The sequence below is a fragment of the Mesocricetus auratus genome, unplaced genomic scaffold, assembly GCF_017639785.1.
Source record: "Mesocricetus auratus isolate SY011 unplaced genomic scaffold, BCM_Maur_2.0 Super-Scaffold_100013, whole genome shotgun sequence".
In the NCBI taxonomy this organism is placed as follows: domain Eukaryota; kingdom Metazoa; phylum Chordata; class Mammalia; order Rodentia; family Cricetidae; genus Mesocricetus; species Mesocricetus auratus.
In genome coordinates, this window is record NW_024429196.1 from 72,998,588 (window position 1) to 73,022,409 (window position 23,822).

Below are 23,822 nucleotides of genomic sequence, written 5' to 3' on the forward strand. Positions count from 1 at the left end.
GAGCTTGGACGCATTCATAGATGGGTGGGTTCATTTGTGAGCACGCTCAGTGGAGGAGGACACGAAACTCCTGAGCATGCGCAGTTTAAAGCCACGGTGCTCATGCTTAAAAGATTTGTGATGGGCAGAAATCGCTGTGGGCACACTCAGTTTGAACTGTAATACTGGTGCTGGAAACAGGGGAAAGGACACTGTAGAGGTGTGCTGATACAGAAGTCGGCCACAGATGGTGCCTGCCTGGCTTTGTGGCTGACAGTGCCACAGTGGACATTGAGCTAGTATTGCCACTGCTGGGGCACAAGGCTCACAGTTTGAGGTATGAGCAGCCATTTCTCCTAGACTTCACATTCAAAAATCACTAGTGATCCATGACTATAACACTCCCCGAAGCTAAGAACAAACTATAGTTAACACTACCAGGAGGTTCTTAGTGAAAAACAACAGAGACCGTCAAACTGTCATAGTTTGTGTCCATCGTGTCCACTATGGTGAACTGGACTTCTGAACTGAAACAATTAAATGTTTCCTGTATAAGAGTTGCTATGGGCCTGGCAGTGGTGGTGTACACCTTTAATCCCAGCACTTGGAAGGCCGAGGCAGGTAGATCTCTGTGAGTTCAGGTCAGCATGGTCTTCAGAGTGAGTTCCAGGACAGTCAAGACTACACTGAGAAACCCTGTCTCAAAAAATCAAGAGTTGCTGTGACCATGGTGTCTTCTTAATAAAAACCTAACTAACATAACACACCTACCTTGTGAAAATTACAGGCACCAACTGATTCAGCAAACTGGTCTGAATGGATAGGTGCAATGTGCCAGGCAGAGTGGGAGGTCTGGTTAAACTACAATAACCAAGATGCTATCCTATTCAGAAACCAAACAAGGCTGAGGATGCATTTTAGAGGTACACACACTAAACATACATGGGGTCCTAGGAGTCCTGAGCACATGTGGACCTTAGTGTGTGTGTACAAGTACCAACACACAGAGAGATACACACACACACACACACACAAATACACATAAGCTCACATACACAGGCACACACAGGCACACACAGACACACACACACAGAAACACACACACGCAAGCACACAGACAGACAGACAGACAGACAGGCACACACACACACACACACACACACACACACACCAAAGCAGGCATTCCTAGTGAAGTCAGGGTGATTCTGAAGTACCATTTGGAGAAAGGAGCTGCTGCAGACTGCAGAGCCTCACTTTCCTCTTTGGTGCTGGTGACCAAACAGAAGGCCTTTCGTGTGCCAAGGACACACCTTGTCACTTTGCAAGTTTTGTTTACGTTTGTTTGGAAACATGCTGCTCAGGCTTGCCTTGTACTCCAGGATCAAGCTGTCTCCCCACCTCATCCTCCAAACTATCGGAGCCCACGGCCACACGCTATCCCACCCACAAAAATGCTCTATGGTTACTTTTAAATTTAATGTGCATGGGTGTTTTGCCTGCCTGTGTCTGTGCACCTCTTGCACGCAGTGCACACAGATGCCAGAAGAGGGCGCTAAACCCCTGGGACTGGAGTCCTCCCTCTGTAAGAACAGCCCGTGCTCTCAGCCACTGACTCATCTCTCTAGCTACAACTCTTCTTTTAATAGAATTTTTATATCATGCCTCATTCCTTGAAATGCTTAATCTTTTAATTTCCCCTACAGAATCTTCTTTTCTTTTTTCTTTTATTAGTGCTGGTGATCAAACTCAGGTCTAACAGTCTAGACACACGCTTTACCGCAAACCTACATAGCCGTTCTTAACCTTCCCCTCTCAGCTTTCAGAACTGTTCGCAAATGAATGCCTGGCATTGTGCCTGCCCCGTCTGTGGGATTCTGGCCTGGCAGCCACAATGACTAAGATACCTATGGATACATGGTAAGGATGTGAATTTAAAATGGCATAATTGCCCCAAACCCCTCTTCTGACCTAGCCTCCCAAGGGATATCTAACTCTGAGGATGTCTGGGAAAGGCATATGGAAACCTACTATTTTATAACATATGTAAAACATACTTTGTTTTCATATAGAAGAGCTTAATTGAAATCACCTTACTTAGGGGATTATGCTCACCCCAAAAGCCACAGGCTGCCAAACAAAAAAGCCAGTGACAAGTTTGGGTTATCTCCCTATAAACTGTTGGTCAGAAATTCTAGAGATCCCCAAAATAATACAGGCAACTTGATAGTAAGACCCTATTGCTCAAGGTACCACATACACCGAACACACTGAGAAATTGAATAGGCACTGTCCAGGAGGCCTCTTCCCTGCTGGCTAGCTCTCTCAGTACTGGAAGGTGCTGTGCAGGCCGCTGGCGGGGGGGGGGGGGGGACGGGGGAGGGGAGTCAGTCTTCAACAGTCTCACCCAGCTGTGAACCCCGGAACTGCACAGCAAGATAAGCCCATGGGTGTAATAGTGGCATCAATGTCATGGGTGCAGCCAACCACTTTCTGCTTGGATTTAAGACCTGCTCCACGATAGGAAGCATAGGCCTCATACTGCAAATCTGGCCGAGAGCCTATGTTGGGGAGTTCACAGGCCTCATACTACGATTTGCTAAATGGGTCACACAGTCCTCTAAATTCTTACTTCTGTATTCCCTGATTAGTGCAGCTATCAGACTCCACCAGAAAAAAAATTTCTTTGTGCAGCAGGTGGTGGTTAACACAGGAACTCAGAGCTGGCCAAAGTGCAGAGAGTAAGCGGCTGTGGAGTGCTTGGCCACAAATGAAACATACACATCGTACCTATCTATGATGGCTGCTCTTGGTTAATGACCTGACTGCAACTGAAATAAACTAAAACCCAGGTAGATGGGTACACATGGAGGGCTACTCTTGAACTGACTCATTTGAAGTAGGAAGACCCACTCTTAATCTGGATCTTTTGAGGTGGGAGAATATACCTGTAATCTGGGCCGTATTTTCTCGAGGTAGCCCATAGGACACAGAAGAAGGAAAACTTGCTTATTATTAGACAGTCAGACCATGACCTGGTGTGTGTGTGTGTGTATGTGTGTGTGTATGTGTCTACACACACACACACACACACACACACACATACATACATACATACATACATACATGGGAACCAATATAACATCCCTCTATAAGGCTCAGGGACCATGGCAGAAGAGGGAGGTGGAAAGACTGTAAGAGCCAGAAGTCAGGTTGACTGCAGTAAAACTGTGCCCTCTGGACATAGCAGAGTAGCTGTAGCCATGATCAGCTGTGGTTGCCTGCACGAGATCAAGCTGGACAACATTCCTGCACAGGACAGGAAGGGGTTCATGAGCCTCTGCTCCCAAGGAGCTATGAGGGGGGTGATGACTTCTTGGAGAGGAGACTCAGTCTTCTTTAAGGATGTGGCTCCTATTTGGATAACTGATGTGGGATAATGCTCTTGTTCACTGTAAAGATTTGTCACTCGTATTGGTTTAATAAACACTGATTGTCCAGTAGCCAGGCAGGAAGTATAGGTGGGAATACCGACTAGGAGAATTCTGGGAAGAGGAAGGCAGAGAAGCAGTTGCCAGCCAGATGTAGAGGAAGCAAGATGAGAATTCCTTACTGAGAAAAGGTACCAAGCCACGTGGCTAAACATAGATAAGAATTATGGGTTAATTTAAGTTGTAAGAGTTTGTTTGTAATAAGCCTGAGCAATAGGCCAAACAGTCTATAATTAATATAAGCCTCTGTGTGTTTATTTGTGACTGAACAGCTGCAGGATGAGGCAGGACAGAAACTTCCATCTATAGTCAACCACGTTCCAGTGGTTGGCTCACATCCAGAAGCATATGGACAGTGCAAATTGGAGATGATGATTATTTAAGAAAAGAAAAGCTACTGCTTCTTCCAGAAAGTAGACCACATTGGTAACACTTGTTGTCAATAAGGCATGTCTAATGCCTATGAAGTATGACAGGTAAGCATGGTACCTACAGCAAATTTCCAGGAAGGACAGGAGCCACCATGAAGGAACAAGAATCCTCTTTCAGATAGCAGCACAGGGAAGTGTCACTCGCTGAGACACCGCTGCATGGCTATTTCATTAAGAAAGATGTGGAGGAGAGACGGTTTCCTGCAACTACTTAACAAATGACCAAGATGGGAGTCTCCGCTCAGAACCTCTGAAACCCTAAGACCCCTTCCTCCCAGCCAGCTGCATTTCCTGCAGCTTCATCTGCTGGTTCCCACCAGCCTCATCATTCCCCAAAGCCTTTCCTGGGAGGTAAAAGAATCCAGGTAGGGATCTCACCTGCCCAGCGATGGAGCAGCCCCAGGCCATGGGGCCCCATTATCTGCTCAATCAGTCAGGTCCAGCCCCCATCACAAGGGCAGAGCAACCAGACTATGACATTCCATAACCACCACAATGGCGGCTGCCCTATCTTACCTTTCAGAGTGGGAAGTGGGCTGTCTGGTCCATCAAGTTGTCCCAAAGTGTCAATTGCATCCGAATCCTCCACTTCACCTGGGAGAAGAGCACAAACACATGAGCCGTGGTTTTCCACCAGGCAGACCCTGTGAGCACAAGTCCATGCAGCACCAGCTAATGCACAGGGAGAAGGTGCCATGGCACTTTCTATTGACCTCCCGAGAATCCGATTTCATGCCATTGTAAAAGCGGTTTTTAGTTTAATTCCAACCACAGACCGAGAGGACTTGGAAGAGAAGCCCTCGATGTCACCAGGGAGGAGAGGGAATGGGGGAAAGGCAAAGAAAGGCAGGGACTGGTTATGAAGGCTATTGAGCTAACTTGCATGGAGGTTCCAGGCAGGTAAGAGAAAAATCTGAGGCTTCCCCTCTTTTTGTCTTCCTGGGCCTCAAACTCACTATGTAGCCAAAGGCAGCCTTGAATTCTCGATTCTCCTGCCTCTGCCTCCCAGGTGCTAGGATGATAGGTGTGTGTCACCACACCAGGCTCTGAGAATTAAAACTTTCTTAAGCAACTCATCCCTTCCAGGTCCCCAGAAAGACCTAGTGTGATGTCTTAAAACTGTAAATATGTTCCTTTCTTAAGGGCAGTTGAATACCACCTCTGATAGGACAACCATCTACCCCAGAAAGCACAGAACATGCTTGTTGGGACAGCCACCCAATTTCTCGGACACTAAGGACAAGTGTAGATTCAGTTTGTCTGGATTGAACCCTCATCTCCAAACACAAGCAGGAAGAGATTCAGTGCTACTCATTGAGGGGCAGGTGCACTACCAAAGCAGGAAGCCACAAGAAGCTCCTACATAGCCCCCCAATCTCCAACTGACCCCCAATCCATCATGTTTACTTCCTGCCTACACGCAGGATCCAGGAATCAACAGGGTCCTGATGGCTAAGGGTAAGAAATGGTGAGGTTTGGGGTGACTCGTACATGTTGTATTCAGACATGGATTTAAAGTATCAAAGACAACAACAGATCTGCCAACATAATGGTCTTCAAGGGGTGACTGTGACACACGGTGCCGTATGGTGACCCTTGAGGACACTGTTGTAAGTAGGACAGACAGGCACAACAGGAGGAATTCAGTGTGTCTACACTCATCTGAGATCCCTAGAGTTGCCAAAGTCATGGAAGCAAGGAAGAATGGTGGATGCCAGGTTCTGGAGTTACAGAAATGGTGGAGCCAGTATTTAGTAGATACAACTTCAGTTCAGGAAGAAGAAAATCGTTCTGGAGAGAGATGGTGGCGTCTGCATGACACGGGATGTAGCCGACACTGCTGCGGTGCAGTAAGAATGGTAAGGACGGCTCCTTTCACTTTAGTATACTGACCACAACTCAAGACAGCCGCTCTGCAAGGCACTGAAAGCAAAACGCCCCCCACAGGCTCAATAGCTGAACACCCGGTCTCCAGCAGGTGGTGCTGTTTAGGGACCTTACGGAAGCTTTAGGGGAGAGAGGCAGCCTTGACAGAGGGAGTAGAGTTTATAGTGTTACTCCACTTCCAGTTTGCTTTTTTTTTTTTTTTTGGTTTTTCGAGACAGGGCTTCTCTGTGGCTTTGGAGGCTGTCCTGGAACTAGCTCTTGTAGACCAGGCTGGCCTTGAACTCACAGATCCCCCTGCCTCTGCCTCCTAAATGCTGGGATTAAAGGCGTGCGCCACCAACGCCCAGCTCCAGTTTGCTTTGTATGCTCCGTGCTCGCGGTTAAAGGTGATTGCTCGGCGTCCTGCTCTACCCACCTGCTGCCATGCCTCCCCCGCCCACCTCCTTGCCATTATGGACTCTCCTCCTGGAACGGTGAGTCAAAATAAGACCTTTCTTCCACAGGCCACGTGCACCTGGCCACGGGGAGTTTATCACAGCAACAAAAGGTAGCTGCTGCAATATCAAAGCTTCTAATTTGGTGTTGGGTGACTTCTGGTGAGTATGGGAGTCAAGAGCTCTGCAAACAGCTTCACTTCCGAGACCCTGTAGGAGGGAGCTTTGCCTGGCAGAATAAAGGTCCGGCTGTGACTGAGGCAGGGCTGGGGACCAGGTTCTTCAGCTTGTCATACTGTGGAAACAGTGGCTCACTTATTCTTGAAGGCAGAGTCCCTAAGCTGGTTCTTTCATCTCTCCGCTGGGACGATGGCCATTATGCCACAGGGCATCCAAAACCCATGTCAAACTGTGGTGCCCTTGGCCTCCATCTTCCTGCCTGCCAGTACAATAGACTCATGTCACCACAGCCCGCATGGCAGATTTGTGTCTGACCAACTCCATTTCTAATTTTCTTCCCACCATCCCTGGTTAAACTCACACACACCAATTTTCATAAACTATTTCCGGCCTACTATTGGGAACTAATGTTTTTATTCTTTGACACCTTCCCACCCGCAACCCTACACATCCCTTGGAGAAGTCAGGTGGATCTCTCTGGACCAACAGCAGAAACTCTGATCTCATAATCGCTAGAGGCAGCAGGTGCTGAGTTAGGGAGGAAGGACCAGTAGGGTTACCATTGGAACCAAGATGGGGCATCTGGAGAGATGGGCCCTTAAGCACTTTATCAACTGAGCTGAATCCAATCCCCAGAATTCACAGTTAATATTTTTTTAAATCCATCTAAGAAGCCCATGTCCCATGTCTACTGCCCGTATGTAACATGTAATTGATACATTTATTTTTTTTAAAAAGAGACTTGATAGAGCACTTGCAACCCAGTATTGGAGCAGTAGAGACATGCAGGTTCCAGGGGCTCATTAGCCGGCCAGCTGTGCTTATTTAGGGAGTTCCAGGATGGTGAGAGACCCTGTTGTAAACATCAGGGTGGAGGGCACCTGATGAATGAATGGTGGTCAAGGTTTGTTCACCGGTTCCCGCAAGCATGCATTTACAAACACGCATGCGTGCATTAGTGCAGACATAATTTTTAAAAAGGCAGAAGTGGAAAGGACATAAGATGCCAACAAAGGTCTGCCTAAGAACTGCACGTCAGCTTGAAGTTTCAAACTGGCACACTCCACAAACTGTCACTTAGCACTATTTAGACCACATGAAATCAAACACACTGACGCTGTGTACACACACACACACACACACACACACACACACTCATGATGAAAGAGGCATAGAAGTTATTAACTTCCTAGAAATCCACAAATGGTATGAAACAGTCAAATAAATATCCACCCTGGTGCAAAAATGAGGGCTGGTGCCCAGCTCCACCGGTAGGGGTGGGGAGTCCCAGCTTCTTTTGGTGGGACTTTGGATGGGGAAACAGAGGCATGTTCCCCAGTGGATGCCGCCTGCAGAGTGGTGGCTCCTGAGCGCAAAGTCACAGCTGTCACTCAAGGCTGATCTCTGGGACTGTTCTGTCCTTAGCTTGTACACTGAGGTTTGACTCTTGTCCCTTTTGACCTCATGTACTACGCCAATGAGGACATGTAAACAATCAAAAGCATCATCTAAAGTATCAACGTAATTAGAAAACTGGGTGCTGGATCTGTCATGATCTAAACAATTAGAAAACTGGGTGCTGGATCCGTCATGCTGAATATAGACACCACTCCCCCCAACACACGAAGCTCTGGGACTCAGATGTGAGAGAGTCCAGGGGTTGCTTCCTGTGCAGCTACAAGAAGCCAGTATTTCCCACCTCCCCCCTTCCCCCTGCCGCAGAAGAGGTGGACACTGGCTGGGCAGGAGCCTGGAGGAAGGCGGCTGTCCGGCAGCTGTAACTTGGACACATGTCACCTGTACCTCTCCCTTCCCCTCTCTCCACGCCGAACCACACAGCCTAACGGGCAGGCTCTGCTCATGGCTTGATAGCTTTCTACCAACTCGATGCAAAGAACCTGCAGTAGTCACCGATGCTGGCCCAGTTAAACTGGTGGCTGCTCACAGTCCTTCCCAATAAGTGTTCCCGCGTGCCCATCCTGAGTACAACACTCTTTTTCTTTTCCGTTTTGAGCTCCGCATTTTGAGCCACCTACAGTCAACCGGTAGAAAAAAGTTGCTCAAACACTCCCCGCACGAATCTTTCGTATGTTTTAAATTGTGCCCAGCTGTGACCAGTGTGATCCCATCTCGAGCTATCACGAAGATGTCCTCCCTGCCATCAGTTAGCTGTGGAGGACTTAGTCATCATACTGCCTGCCTCTGTAACACTCTACATCACGATGCCTTCCTCGTTCCCTCACTGTATCTCGCCGTGCAGACCTCATACCATCTCCGATCAACACCAGGGAAGTGACTACAACACAAATGATGAACTCATGAGAAGAGAGACCCTGCACAGAGTTCCACGGCACTATAGTAATCATTCAAGCTGCCCGCCTGACATTAGCCTCTCACTGCACCTAGTTTATAAACTGAATGTTTTCACAGGTACACAGGCATGGGAACAAAGACGTTCTACAGCAGAGCCTGCTACCATCTGTGGGTTCAGGCATCTCTTGGCGTCTTGGAAGATGCCCTCCCCAGTAAGAGAAACTGTTTGGGCTTTACATCAAAAGCCACGTGGGCTCTTGCTGTTCAAAGACTCTGTCCCCAGCCAGCCGGCAAGGTTATGAGGCATGGCCTGTGCCGCGTTACTCAGGTGGACATAACTGATAGGGTGATGCATTGGTTAAGTCACTCATAGTGGGAACAAAAATACCAACTTAAAGCAACTTAAAGAAGAAAGGGTTACTTAGTTCAGTTTGGAAGTGCAGTCCACCATGGAGGAGGAAGGGACGGTGGTGGCAGCATCCTAGTCCAGTTGGCCACACAGCATCAGTTTTGAAGGCAATAAAAGATGAACAGTGGTACCCGTCGGTACAGAAACACAGGCCACGGGATGGTGTCACCCACATGCAGGATGTGCCTTCACGCTTCAGTTAACTCACTCACTGGAACGGGAGATACGCTCAAGAGATAAGAGCACTTGTTCCTCTTACAGGAAACCTGGGTTTCAATTCCCAGCACCCATACGGTGGCTCACACTACCTGTAACCCAGTTCAACACTCTTTTCTGATCTCAGGCATGAGGCACATATCTGGCATATATACATGTATGTAGAGGATCCAACACCCTCTTCTGGCTTCCAAGGGCACCTGCACTCATGTTTATATACCCACATCCAGGAGCACTTAATTTAGAACCTTTTCAACTTTTTTTTCCTTAAAAAGAGTAATGTATCAGCCAGGCACTGACTCGTGTCTGTTGTTCCAGCACTTTGGAGGCTGGGGGCAGGCTGCTGGGAGATCCAGGTCAGAGCAGGTTGCATAATGAGATCCTGTCTCTCAAAAGAAGCCCCCAAACCCAACCAAACAAGTGGGATAACATGTCCACATTGTGTGACAAATGTACCACGCTGATAGAAATGCCAAGGAACGGGGGCTGGGGGTGGCAGGTGTGCGGGATATGAGTGTTCTACCCAGCTAGTCACACACTCCCTCACCGTTCCAGCCGCGCAGGACACAGCGAGCAGTCTAAAGCATCCTGCCTCCCAACATCTTACACACTCCATGCAGCGCCCCTGGAAAATGATCCAAGCATGAAGCTAGTAGGCAGAACACAAAGACCCACATGCATGGGTTTCATTTGTTACTGTCTGATTCCCAGGGCATTCCTACAAAAAACAAAATACTCAGGGGACTGCTGAGGGTCTTAGCTGAACCCCACCCCAACTGCCATTGGCTAGGTGGCGGCAGTTTTCAGGCAGGAACCTGTGGCATATCCTGACAAACACATTAGCAATGGGTGTCCTTTGCATTCGGGACTGGACAAATCACTATCTCTGTGTCACCACAGAGGATGCCAGTAGCAGGCAGTGTCACACGGGAGCACCCAGTAGCCGGAAGCCCTGATCAAGTGTGTGTGAATTTTGAACAGACGAACACTGTCTTCTAGTCAGGCAGCACTGTTCCGCAAGTCTTCCTGCAACATGGCCTCTCATGTAACACTTTGATTGGCAGCCTCAATGAGAGATTCTCGGGCTCTCCTCTTCATAGCGCCTCGCTCTCATCAAGGGCAGAGTCAGAATTTTCTAATGAAGCTGAGCCTATACCCTCGATGCCAGCCTAGCTCTGGTTTGTGCTTCTCTCCAGCACATTTCGTTGGCAGCCTTTTCAAGCAGGACTCTTCACCTGGTGATCCGAGTCGGCGTGCTCGCTGGGATGTGATTAGAGGCTGTCTGCAGAGGACCCAGCACACTTCAAAGCTGCCTCCTTTTAATTAGCGGAGGGTTTTATTCTCAAGGCTTGACGCTCTTGGATCTGGTCCCCATGAAAAAGGTAATTTCCAGGATGTGAGAAAGGAATCGGTGCAGAGACCAGAGTGCCGCCCGCCAGCAAGACCCTTGGAGCGCAAGGACAGCTCTTACGATGAGCTAGGCTGTGTGGAAATTCAGACAATGTAGCTTCCTGCCAACCTGTGACAGAAACACTAGCCACACGTGGCAAAGTGATGCTATCTCAACAACAAACAAAAACAATCCAGGAGTATGCACAGTGCTGGAAACGTAACAGTTAAGAGGAAAGAAATGACTACCTAGAATGAGCAAGGTCCAAAGTCTTGAAATGGTGGGTGGCTAGGGACCGTGTTTCCGGGAACACTTATTAAGTGTGACACCGAGAGTTTTCACTGCCAGCTGGAAGCCCACACAGCACTGGCGGTGAGCTGTCAGTATCTAATCGGTAATGGTCTTAATGGTTTGTAATGTTTTATTTTCATTATGTCTAACTTTAAGTTGGGTAAATATTAGCCTCTGGCTCTATATTCCTTAAAGGGTTGCTTGCCTCTGGTTTAGAAATATGATATAAAATTCAGCAACCTGAAGATAGAATAACCAGTGTCTCTTGCTGGCCTCACCTTGGCTTTGATCCCGCTTCTACAGCAAACATACTAAACTCCCAACGAGTCCACATACCAGCTCAAATCCCTTGAATATTGCTTTCATAATGTTTCTTCTACCTTCTGCCTCTTGCAGCCCTTAGTCCCCCAACAAAAGCCTACTGTCAGGGGTCCAGTGAATATGTGGCTGAAGGGAGAGAGGCTGAGAGCTCCTGAATTGGGGCCTTTCATGAACTTTCTCTCTTTCTGACACTATGGTTTCTGGCAGTTAGGGGCAGGGGGATTGGCCAGGCATGCCCCACTATGTACTTGGGGAAGGTGTGACTCCATCCTTCACAGGGACATGGACTCGGGGGCCTGCTTTCTGTATGGCTGCTTTCTACACCGGAAAGAGTAGAAAGGGGGCCAGCAGGAATGCCGACAGCACACTCCGAGCTCATTGTGTTTTCCCACTTTGTTTTCATAGAGAGGTCATTTGAAAATGAGTCATTGCCATCAACTTACCATTTGGAATCTCTGGGAAATTTCAATTAAAGGTGGAGAAAGACATTTAAAAAGCAAAAGATTGAAAATCAGGAACTAAGTTGCCTTGTTCCATGAAAAGAACATTCCTTCATTTGTTTAGTGGAATCGTGAAGCTAGGTGACAGGTGGACTCCCTCAAGGATCAGTTGAAGGTATCAGGCTTGACATGGCTCCACCAGGAATCTGTGGCCTGCCTTGTAGGGGGACAGTACCTCTCTACCCAGAGTCCTAAGCCAATTCAGGCTCAAAGTTCTCTGACAACCATGACCTGAGTCTAGAAATGCCATCAAAGGCAGCAGTTTCAACTTAGAAAACTATTTTTATTATTATTATTACTGATTATTATTATTACTGAGACATGGTTTCACTATATAGCCCAGACTGGCTGGAACTTGGTATGTAGGCCAGTAGTCCAGGGTGGCCTCCAACTCATAGAGATATACCTACTTGTGCCTCCCAAGTGCTGGGATTAAAGACATGTTATATTTTATTTATTTATTATGTATACAATCTTCTGCCTGAATGCCAGCAAAGGGCATCAGAGCTCATTCAAGGTGGTTGTGAGCCACCATGTGGTTGCTGGGAATTGAACTCAGGACCTTTGGAAGAACAGTCAGTGCTCTTAACCGCTGAGCCATCTCTCCAGCCCCTAAAGCCATGTTATACCACAGTCAGCAGCAATGACTTTTATAAGAAGTTCCTGTAGGGACTGGAGAGATGGTTCGGCAGTTAAGAGCATGTGTTGCTCTTGTGGAGAACCCAAGCTTGTTTCTCAGCACCCATATAAGGTGGCTTACAACTGCCTGTAACTCTGGCTCCCAGGGTTACAAATCTACAGTCAAGGTCAGAGACCCAGAGGTGAGGATCCACCAACACAGACATTCCGTGCTGATGCAATTCAGATTGTAATGGGTATTGGTATTTATCCCCATTGCATTATTGGAGCTGGAGTTCTTGGACCCAGAAATGGCAGGACCAAGACAGGACTCAAAAAGTTTTACTAGGACAATCCACTCAAGCTACATCTCTGTGAAGCTCTGACCAAGAAAAGCAAGTCAGGAAGGCAACTCCCCATACAGGGGACAAGGGGCACCTTATATGGGAAGAATTCCCACTCTGTGTTATCTCAAGCAAAGTAGGCATTCAACCACGCAGAGGTCGGGTCCTGACTGCTTCAATGTGAGCTCAGCTGGGGCTCAGCTTAAGATTCTCAGGGTCTGGCAGAGTTTCTGGCGCTGGCCCTAACTCGACCCTGACTGGCGTGCACGTGAGAAAGGCCACTGAGGTTCTAATTCTGGCTTGCATGGGGACCATCAGCTCACACTTAGGTCCTTGTTTGGCGTTGCCTTGGGGAAGACAAACAGGTGAGACTCCTGTGGGAACCCCTTTCCACACCCTATCATTTTATTCCCCTTTGGGGTGGTTCCAACTGTCTCAAATGAGATCTTTATAATATTAATGTTGGCTTCAAGCAACTTAGATGACAGACAGGCTTGGGTGGACAGAGAAGCCTCCATGTCCCAGGAGGCGGAGCAGTCCTTGCAACTGATTGTCTCACTGACTGCCAGCACCTGCTGGGGACAGAAAGACCCTCACCCTGTCTTTGGACGCCAGCTTCTTACAGACGGATGTCACTGCCAGAAAGTCCAGCCCCCAGCAGTTGGGGCAGGTGTGACCCACGGTCCTCCTGTGGCATTTCCGGCAGTAGCTGGTGTGACCCCACATTCCTCCTGTGGCATTTCCAGAAGTAGCTGGGCATTGCCACTTGTCCCAGTCTTGTGTCCAGATGAATTCCTCTTTCCTTTCTCCCTGCCTGACGTTCCTTTTTCTCATAATATTTACATGACTGCCATTCCACTCTGAAGAGCAGCATGCCAGGCCGTGGGCACTGCGTGGGGCCCGGTCCGGCACGGCCACACTGGCCATGTTTGGTAATCTCCTTGTTGGACACTCATGCGGTCCATGCTTCCCCGTTTATGCACAAGGTCGTCACAGCTTCCTGCACCGAGCTGCCTCAGTCTCCCTCACCATTCTCCTCTTCCGCAGTCCTCCACATAGAAAGGCTTCCCTCCTCTAGCCTTAATCCTTGGATGGCTCACTTTGAGTGACATGAAGATACCCTCAATCCCCGAAGCTAACTTTGCAGACCAAACGGCTCCCTGCAAAGGTAGACAGGTACCATAGCCCGCTCCCTCCTCCACGCGCATGTCTGAGAGATAAGTCACACTTGGCTTGTCCACACAGGAACAGGCCTCCTCTCCAAGTCTGCCCTCGGCAGCTCTTTGACTTTCTAGACCTGATCTCCACTCTGCTCCTAGCTAAGCCCCAGACACTGAAGTTTTATCTGATTCCTTTTGCCTCAAATTCACCAAATGCAGTACCCAGTGCACTTTGCACCGTCTCCCAACCACTTCCAGAGCCCACCCCTTCACTCTGATAACACCAGGTTCCAGCTATTCTCCTTTCTGCAAGATTTCACTAGAACTGCCTCCAGCGAGGCCTCTCCACAAGACCGCTAAACCAGCCCCATCTGTGGCCCTCCACACAGGCAAGGCATCAAGTGCCAAGACTGAAGTTCCAAAAGCAGGGTGAGAGCGCGCAGGAGTGCTACAGTCCACTCAGGCCCAGGCAGGAGGAAGTCTCTCTAGAGGTCCTCAGAGGGTGTTCCCTGAAGTCTTGCCTGGGTAGAATCCTGAGGAAACACTCCTTCTTTGTGAGATGCTGGGGAGGCCGGTAATTAGGTGAGAGTGCACACCCCACAATATACAGCTGGAGCTTAGGAACTTTGAGCATATAAACAACACTATGTACAATATAAATGAAATTTTAAAAAAGGCTCACAATGCCACTTCCTTGAGCAAGGCTCTCCCTGATCCCACAAAACAACCAATGCTCCCCTTCCCACGTACACGCCCTCACGACTCTAGCGACCTCCCTGTTTCATTCCATCCCTTGATGCCTTCTTTTCTTTGTTCTGAGGCAGCTCAGTTGGCAGGGTAGCCTCACTAAGCAGCCAAGGGTGTTGACCTTGAACCTCCCCGGTGCTGGAATTGTGGGTGTGGACCACCACACCCAGTTTATGTGCTGCTGGGGCCAGGTAAGCATTTTACCAACAGAGCTAAGGCCCTAACCCTTCCTTGACACTTTGGAAGTGGCTGCTCATCTGATTAGGTCCCGTCTGCTCTTCGAAGCAGTAAGAGGGTCTGTGTCTTTGCGTATTGCCTGGCCCAGAACCTGGGAAGTGGCTCTGTGGGTGAATGAAGACTGAAGTGAAAAACAAAGTAAAATACACCAACTCAGTGTCTTCCAGCATCTTCTCATGTATATGAGAGCCAAAGCCAGAGCCCTGTGAGCGCCTGCGCGCACACACACACACACACACACACACACACACACACACACACACACAGAAAGACAGAAACAGAGAGACCAATCGCCTCTGCCCTGACCCTGGACGCACGTGTCTCAGTCTCTCAGCTCCAGCCTGCAGCCTCGGAGTCTGCAGCCACTCTTCCTTCTGACTAAGAGACTTCAGATACCAGGAGGACACCAGGCATCCGTAGTCTCCTCCTTCCTTCTTCCCGATCTTAGCTCATTCTGGCTGCTGCATTTCATATGATTTGGCCAGCTTTACTGACGATGTATGCAGGGTGCGTGTGTGCGCGCGCGTGCGCACAGGTGTGCAGAGCGCATGCACTCATTTGCCTCTGTCTTGCATCAGATAAGGCTAAACTTCAGAGGGCAGTGTCTGGTCACTGTGTGGTGTGTGTGAACTGGGAACTGTATGCAGCTGACCCCAGTCACTGGGGCAACAGCTAGCTGACAGATAAACTTGCCCTAGTGATGACAGATCCTATCGCAGCAATTTCAGAAGTCTCTGAGCTGGAGCCAGAGAGATGTTTTAGCCAATAAAAGCACTGTGTGAAAGCTTGAGACCCGAGCCCAATCGCCAGAACCCACGTGAAAAGCTGGATGTGGTGGCCCACATTTGCCATGGTGGTTTGCACCCGTGATCCCAGCGCTCCTACTCCAAGACGGGTGGCAGAGACAAAATCTCCGGCACGCTCATGAGCCAGCCGGCCAGGAGCCTGCAGTGGAAACAACAGAGACCCTACCTCAACCAGGACCCTGCAAGACGCCAGCTCCCAAAGTCATTCCCAGACCTCCACACTCACTGCCTGGCACAGATCTGCCCTCAATACGCATATTAGGCGCATGGGTAAAGATAGAGATGAAGAAAATAAAGCAATGGGTACCAGTGAGATGGCTCAGCAGGTAAAGGGACCTGTCACCAAGCCTGACAACCTCAGCTTGATCCCAGAAACCACATGGTGGAGGTGTTACTGCACAGGGCTCTTCATCTAGTTTATTGGTTTTCTCTAACAGTTAAGGTATTAAAAGGGAGGAGAGCTCTCAAATACAACAGGGAGCAACAGGTGACAAACTTTATTAAGAGTGAAGAATCAGGCATAAGTATGAGTGTGAGCACGCACAGAGAGAGAGAGAGAGAGAGAGAGAGAGAGAGAGAGAGAGAGAGAGAGAGAGAGAGAAAGAGACAGACAGACAGACAGACAGACGTCCCCACAAACTGGGAAGAGGATCTGGAAACCCAAATCCAAGTTCCCCAGGCGGGCCTGGGACTTCTGAGTGTTTTGGTAACAGAGGGCAGCTCTCCTTCCCCTAATTTTGGATCAGTCAGCTTGAACGAAGAAAGGGGAGCAGATAGTAGGCCTGCAGCCTCAGGCAACCATGATCACGGCCAAACCTGAGCACATCTGACCCATCAGGACTCCTCAGCTGAAAGAAGGCTCTGCTGTCGAGAGAAAAAGCCCATCAGGCCTGTGTCTGGTCAGGAAGGCGAAGAAGCTGCAAATTAGACATCATGTTTATTTATCACTGGCCCGTTCACCTGTGTGTGCCTGCCAGGGCCCTATCTAGTTCCTGGTCCCTCAGAAGGAGATGGAGAGAGCCGACTGCCATAAGCTGTCCACTGACTTCAGCAACCACGACACTCTCAGCCTCACCCCCACACTAAGTCAATAAACAAGTTTTCCTGTTTTTCTTTTGTTGTTTTTAACTAAACCACTACCACTACCACCACCAACAAAGAGCTTCCGAGGCTCTACCAGATCTAAAGTCAGGATTCACACGTGCCCTAAGGTGGAGTAGCCCCTACAAGCTGTGTCCCCTCCTCTCCCTAGGGGCACGCCTGAATCTGCTGAAAGAGCTCACTTGTACACTGCCCTCCCCTCTGGGGCTCCCCCCACTCCTCAGCAGTTCTACCTGCTGAGGCGCCACGGCCTCCCGGAAGAGTCTTCCTTTACAATGCCCACCCAGACCTCCCACACATACAACTGCAAATGGGTAACAAGCAACGTTACACTTCAGACTACACCAGATGCCCCTCAACCATGGACCGCAGCGCCTCTGAGGCAGAGACCACATGCCAGCGTGTTACAGATGGCTTTCACCACAGAGAGGACAGGACAACCCGACTCTCGCCCTTCGACAACAAAAACACACAGAAAACAACAAAAATCAACCATTTTATACCTCAGAGCCACGGAAGCAGAAAATCTCCAATCCGACAGAACCCTCTGCGTCTCAGGAGGCATGTGTGGCTTGGCACAGACAGCTCCCAGCAGCCCATCTACCCACTCCCAGTCGAGAGACTTAAGCTCATCTGTAACACCCCATGGCACACATCATTTCATGTTTAGACTTTTAGCTTTCTGAGCTCTCTCTGGGTCTGACCAGCTGGGGTACTTGGGGGTAGCTCGAAGAAAAAGTGGCATTAGCTAAAACAATAACGTCAGGGCTAACCTCAGGGCCTCGTTCTGTGGCTCCAAATGTAGGAGAGATGAGCTTGGTCCAGACTTAAAGGGAAGTCTGAAGAATTGGTGAAGGGACACTGGTCCTTTTGAGCACGTAGTTCTGGCAGGCCTTGTCCTTGACATTCCCTCTGCCTTGCTTAAAAACCATTAGACGACATTCCTGAAGCCAGCCACCAAGGTCTATTCCCTTATTTGGCCAATCCCTCCTCCTGAGGCTGACTACCAAGGTTCAGCTATCAAATACTGAAGTCCAGCAATCAGAAGCCCCCTTTGGCTCACCTAATTAACACGCCCAATTAAACACCTCATCCTAACACGGGGGTTTTCCACTTTACCTTTATAAGCTGCCATTTCCCTGTGGGCCACGCCTGTCTCCTCTCTATCCAGAGGCAGTTCTTCCTTCCTCCGGGACAAAGACCTCGGCTCAATTTCCCTTGTTCCCTTCCCTGTCTCTTCCTCCTCCATCTCCTGTCCTCGACTCCTATTCCCTGCCCTCTGTCCCTCTGGCGCACATACATCTCTTTTGTGCTGAGAACTTGGTCTTGGGGGGTCCTGAGCCGACTTCGAGTTTCCCTACATTCGTGGGGGACGTGAAGAACAACAAAGACTCTCCCATTTGTGGGGGAGAAGAGATGGATACCAAGCGGAGACTATTTGTGTATGCAGCAGAGACCTAGGACGGAGAGCAGGCCACGCAGACTGGGCCACCTTCAGGCCTTGCTGGACCATCAGAAACTGGGGCCTCAGGCTGTGCTGTAGCAGATCCCCTGAGACTCAAAGGCCTGCGACGAAATCCGATCAGCGACTGGCTAACCAGACAGTGACAGATTCAGATATGGCCCTGGGGAATCGAGGCTTAAAAATAAATAAAAAGAACTTGAAAAAGTATATAGCAAGCAGGTCAGTGCTCATGCATTCGTCAGTACAGAAGCCAGAAGACTAGGCAAGGAAAGATGCTAAAAAAATGAGTTTAGGGGGATGTGGAGGGGAGGGGACAAGAGGAGAGGGGACAAGAGGGAACAAAAAAGCTAATCAGAGAAAAGAATCACTGAGTAAGCTAAGACTTTGGACGAAGAAAGACTTTAAGTCATTGAACACATTCTGTGCTAAGAAAGCCATACGGACTCACAACAGCCTTTTCTTCCCAGAAGGAGTCTATATCAAAAGGAATGAATAAGTCACAGGAAACTCTGAGTTAAAGGGACCAGATCTGACACTTAACAGCTAAGACAATGACAATTAGAACAGAACCGAAGAAAGAAAAAACAGGCAAAGATTTCCCAGTGAGAGGAAAAAGGAAACAAAAGTATGAAGAAAACTCACCACAGCCTATGAGACTGTGAGGCATGACCAAAAGACCAGCTCGCCAGTGCTGGATCCAGAGGACACCAAGGTGGGCCATGCATACTGAACCGCTCCTGCCGTCCACAAACCCAGAACGCTGAGGCTGGAGCATCACTGCAAATGCCAGTCTAGCCAGGGCCTTATAGCAAGACTGAAAACAACGACAATTCTTAAATGAAGTAATAAGCAAAGGCTTAGCAAGCATGACATACTCTGATTTCCGTATTTAAGGCACTCAGAAGAGCTCTACGTAGGATAAACTAACTGCACGTCACAGTTAACCCCAACACAGTCTACCGAAAGACCAAGAGAGACAAGCCAGAAAAGCACACGAGGGACAGTGGCACCGTTAGGAATTCCTTTAGAACCCAGAGAGACAGAGCACTGGCCGAGCTGGAGAGACTGAGGTTATCAACACGGAATTCCACAGTAGGTAAGGGGTGGGACATTTCAGGACAAACAGAAAATTAGAAATGCTTGTCGTTAGCAGAGTGCCCTCGAAGAAAGATCAAAGACCCGTGTGAGATGAAAGGACACCGAATAAAGGAAATAAAGAGAGTCATTAAAAAGAATTGTGCAGTTGAGCTGCTGGGGGAGGGGGACATTTTTCTTTGGGGGCGTAGCCATTTAGAAGGCTGCTCATGCTTTGTGAGCGGCCCTACACTGATTTGCAAATAACCTGTGCCAATTAAGTCCGACGGGCTATAAAGAAGGGGGGAGGAGAGGAAAACGAGGACGAAGAGGAGAAAGTCAGAGGGCTCAGAGGAAATAATACTAAGTATTAAATATATGTGATTATATATCAGTCAGCAAAAGAGAAGTAAGAGGCACTGCATTGACAATTAAATTAGGCGTAAGTGGTTTTAAGAGAGCAAATCCAAACCCAAAGGCTAGCAGAATGGACCATCCCTAAGAGCATCACCCAATCACACCACAGCTGCAAAGATCCGCATCAGAATCAAAACACAAAAGAGCCAGAGAGCTACAGCAGAGAATAACTACCATGAGAAATGCAGAGTGGCCACCCAAGAGGCAGACAGAAATAAACTCTAAGGGGGAAAGTCATTAAAATCAAAGAGAGGCACTTTACAGTAAGAGGGCCAATACATCCATAAACATGTATGACCATAACATCAGAGCTCCTCTGTGCTTGCAGCAACAACAACAAAACAACTTGCAAAACTAAAGGGAGAAACAGATAATTCAGCGACAGCAACCCAGAATGTCAGTACCCAGTCTGCGAGCAGACTAACACACTCGGACATCACAAATGAGCAGAGCTAACACTGCAGGAATAGAGTACTCCTGCCCAAAGCAGACACACATTCTTCTACAGGTCCCACGGATGGAACACGCTTCAGTATGCCAGACTATAAAATGAGCTGCAATAAACATGAATGGACCAAAAATCCTAAGGTAACCTCTCCCGTCAGAGTGGGATGGCATAAAAACGCACAACCAAGGAAAACCTGGGAAACTGGCCAACATGCAGAAAGAAAACAAGCATCTCCAAGTGACGGTAGGTGGGGAGATCACAGGACACCCCCAGGGAGCAGCTGAAGCAGGGCTCAGGGAGTAATTTATAGCTTGACATTTTTTGTCTATATTGAATTAGATGATTTCAAACTGATAAGCTTTATACCTCAAGAATTAGAAAAGGCTTTGTGAGTTACTTAACTCTTGACACTGTGACCCTGCCATGTGAAGAAATTGCTGTTGTTTTTGGGTTTGTGGCATAAAGCTCGTTGGTGTGTAAGGTACTGAACACGGCAAAGACAGATCATGAGCAATCATGGTAAGAGGAGATCCCACGACTGTGGCTTGCCCCGCTGGCCGCTATGCACACCATCCGTGTTACTGACTGAGCAGGGCAGAGAACCAGGCCAGCGGCATCAGGATAATTTCATCCCTATGAAGGATCTCCTTTTCTTTTAAAAAAGATTAATTAACTGATCTATGTGTATCATGAGGGTTTGCCTGTATGTGTGTGTACACCACACGCCTGCAGCTGCCTACAGAGTCTAGAAGCGGGAGCTGGAGTCCCAGAACTGGAGGAAGAAGCTGGGAACAGAGCTCGGGTCCTCCGTGGGAGCAGCAAGTGCTCTGTAAAAGCTGGGCCATCACTCCAGCCTAGGCATTTCCTTGTCAAGTACGAGGAGAGCATCTTCCTTGATGTTTAAAAAAAGACGCTGAATACTTCACATCGGGCAGTGTCTAACAAGATGAACTCTGCTTCTGATGATGCTAAAATGTCAAGGACATGACTCAAAATGTCAACTACCCCAAAACAACAGGCTGCTGCTACACTCAGACTCACTGTCCCACCCATGTAGTGCGACACCTGGAGGACAGTCCTGGGTCCCAGCTCCTGAACATCCCCCCATCGCCTCAGGAATTATGCCTGCTTTCTGCAACATGAATCACAAGGACTGGTCAGAGACAACATAGGCACTTGTGTCTTACAGTGACAGTGTTATGTGGCGAAGCTGACAGTATGACAGCAATCTAAGCCCCTGCTGGTTAGTGGTCACTGTAAAAATGCACGTAGCTGCCAAGTACGTGTGTTCTCCTTTGAATGAATGTCTGTGTCACCTCTAAACTTCTCCCTTTAAAGGAAAAGAATTCATCAACAGATGGGAGTTAGAAGTGGTGTTGCCAGCCACGACTTACTGCCAGCGCCCCAACTGATAAAGCTGGGGAGGCGACCGTCAATGCGATGTTTTACCAGAGACTTGTAAACTCGCAGTAGCGCTCACGCTCAGTTTCTTTGCTGTTTTTTTGCTTTCTTTTCACAGACAGAAGCACTAAACAAATCAATCATAGCTCAGGATCTGTGTCACCGGTGGGTGCGGCTGGTCCCGAAGGTAGGCTTCCTGCTCAGGAGGCAAAGCACTTTTGCCTTACAGCCAAACGGCACCCAGGAGTCTGTTATTATTTCAAAGACATGTCTACCCAGAGGGGGTGCCCAGGGGAGACAGCACACTTTTGGAGCTGCGGTTGCATTCAGAAGCAAAGCGGTGAGTGAGAATAAACTCTTACGGCTGCCTCCATGCATGTACCTCCACTGCGGAGCCTGGGTTCCCCAGCAAGGGTTCCTGGAGAATCTGGTTGGCAGGCCATCTGAACCTCCTCTAAGGTGTGTGTGTCTTCATGTCTCCAGCAGTCCCTTTCCACATTCTTGGAGCATGTTTCAACCTTTCAGCATTTCTGTATTCCTCCAGAGCAACTTCCAGAGGTGCCTGTAACAGGCTTCATTTTTGCAACTCCAACACCATAAGCTGGCTGGCTGGACACAGAACGGGGTTGACATTAGGATGAGGTGGGGTGGAGGGGAGGTCTCAGTGTCCTTATCTTTGGCACTAGATGATTAGAGACTTCCTTTCAGTTTCCAGGCACTGAGTTCTGTTCCACTCAATCCAATCTCTGACAGCATGAACCCAGAGGAAGATCTGTTTCTGTCACAGTCTGGCTTTATCTAGGAGTCTGCCTGGGGAACCATGGGGGTCAGAGCGGAAGGAGAGTGGTTTCCTGTCCACATGTGGAGGGGTGGAGGGAGTCCCATGTCCACATGTGGATGGAGGGGTGGAGGGAGTCCCATGTCCACATGTGGAGGGGTGGAGGGAGTCTCATGTCCACATGTGGATGGATGGGTAGAGGGAGTCCCACGACCACGTGTGGATGGGTAGAGGGAGCTCCAACACAGTCTGGTTCTGTTTTCTGTTTCCTACTCCAGGTTCTTCTAGGGACTTTGGACACATGTGGCAATATCTGCAATCCTCTGAGTTTGTGGAGGGGAAGACAGTCAAGGATGCAATAGAATGTGCTCTGCATAGAACATGCCCCAGCATAGAGGCCAAAGCCTGAGGCCCTCTGCTGTGCTAGCCTATCTGAGCCTCGGCCTAGAAATTACAACTGCATTGACCCATCCTGAGGCTGAGCCTGGAGACGTCCTGGTGTGTTAGAAAGGCCCAGAACCTTCAACCTTGCTTCACTGTCCTTAGGAGATCAGATGGACTTACTGCTCGTCTTCTCTACCCTCTCTTGTTCTGATTTATTCCTCCTCTCAACTCATTTACAAGACAAGCCGATGCCATTAATGCCCTAGGGCTATGGTGGTCTTTTCCTTTCAGGGTTATGACTATATCCTCAGGGGACCCCCTGTATACTACACCTAGAACCCAGCCAGCCCAGAGTATGGAATTTGACATCTAACACCTAACATGGGGGGACTGCAGCTAAGGGAAAGGACACAGTAAGGTAAGATGCATAATTAAGACTTTCCCCTCTTCTTTGGAGTTGGCGGATTTTATTATCTTTGTTTCCTCCTACCAAATGAGGTAGGAGGAGAAGGAAACGGTACCCGTAGGGAGAGATCTCACGTACCTGCAACACTGACCATGCCCGTTTGGGTGTAGTCACCAATATATGGGGGAGGGGAGGACAGAGATAAAGGACAAGGGAGAAGGGATCGCGCTCTCTTTTGGGGTTCCAGCTGAGGTCGGAGACCAGCAGATCGTTGACCTCAGTTCTCGGCTTCTCTTGTAAGTGACTTCTCTCTAATAAAGTACCATACAACTTCCCTTCCTCATATAGTTGGTGTGGCTTGATGTCCCTCGTCAGGTACCTGCTGAGAATAATGCTGTACCCTGAAATATATGCCAGGTTTCTGTTTAGTTTTTGTTTCCATTTTGAAACTTAAAAAAAAATTTATTTTGCTGTTTGCATGAAAGTCATGGTAGGTGCACATATGGGGCAGAGTCCATGGGGCCAGAAGATGGTTTCCAGAAATGGGTTCTATCCTTCCACCAGGGCTTCCAAAGATGGAACCCGGGTCACCGGGCT

At 48.7% G+C, this 23,822-nt stretch overlaps 1 protein-coding gene and 1 long non-coding RNA gene across 2 annotated transcripts in view; one reads left to right on the forward strand and one right to left on the reverse strand.

Moving 5' to 3' along the window:
• The window catches only part of Ror2 (receptor tyrosine kinase like orphan receptor 2), a 169,856-nt gene that overhangs the window by 32,163 nt on the left and 113,871 nt on the right, over window positions 1-23,822 (reverse strand). The window contains exon 2 of the mRNA XM_040755982.1: window positions 4,415-4,492. Within this exon, the coding sequence (XP_040611916.1) occupies window positions 4,415-4,492 (78 nt within the window). The remainder of the gene's footprint in view (window positions 1-4,414; window positions 4,493-23,822) is intronic.
• LOC121143660 lies at window positions 21,641-23,560 on the forward strand. Its single transcript, XR_005880958.1, has 2 exons — window positions 21,641-21,997; window positions 22,714-23,560. It is a non-coding gene; the product is annotated as an uncharacterized LOC121143660 (long non-coding RNA).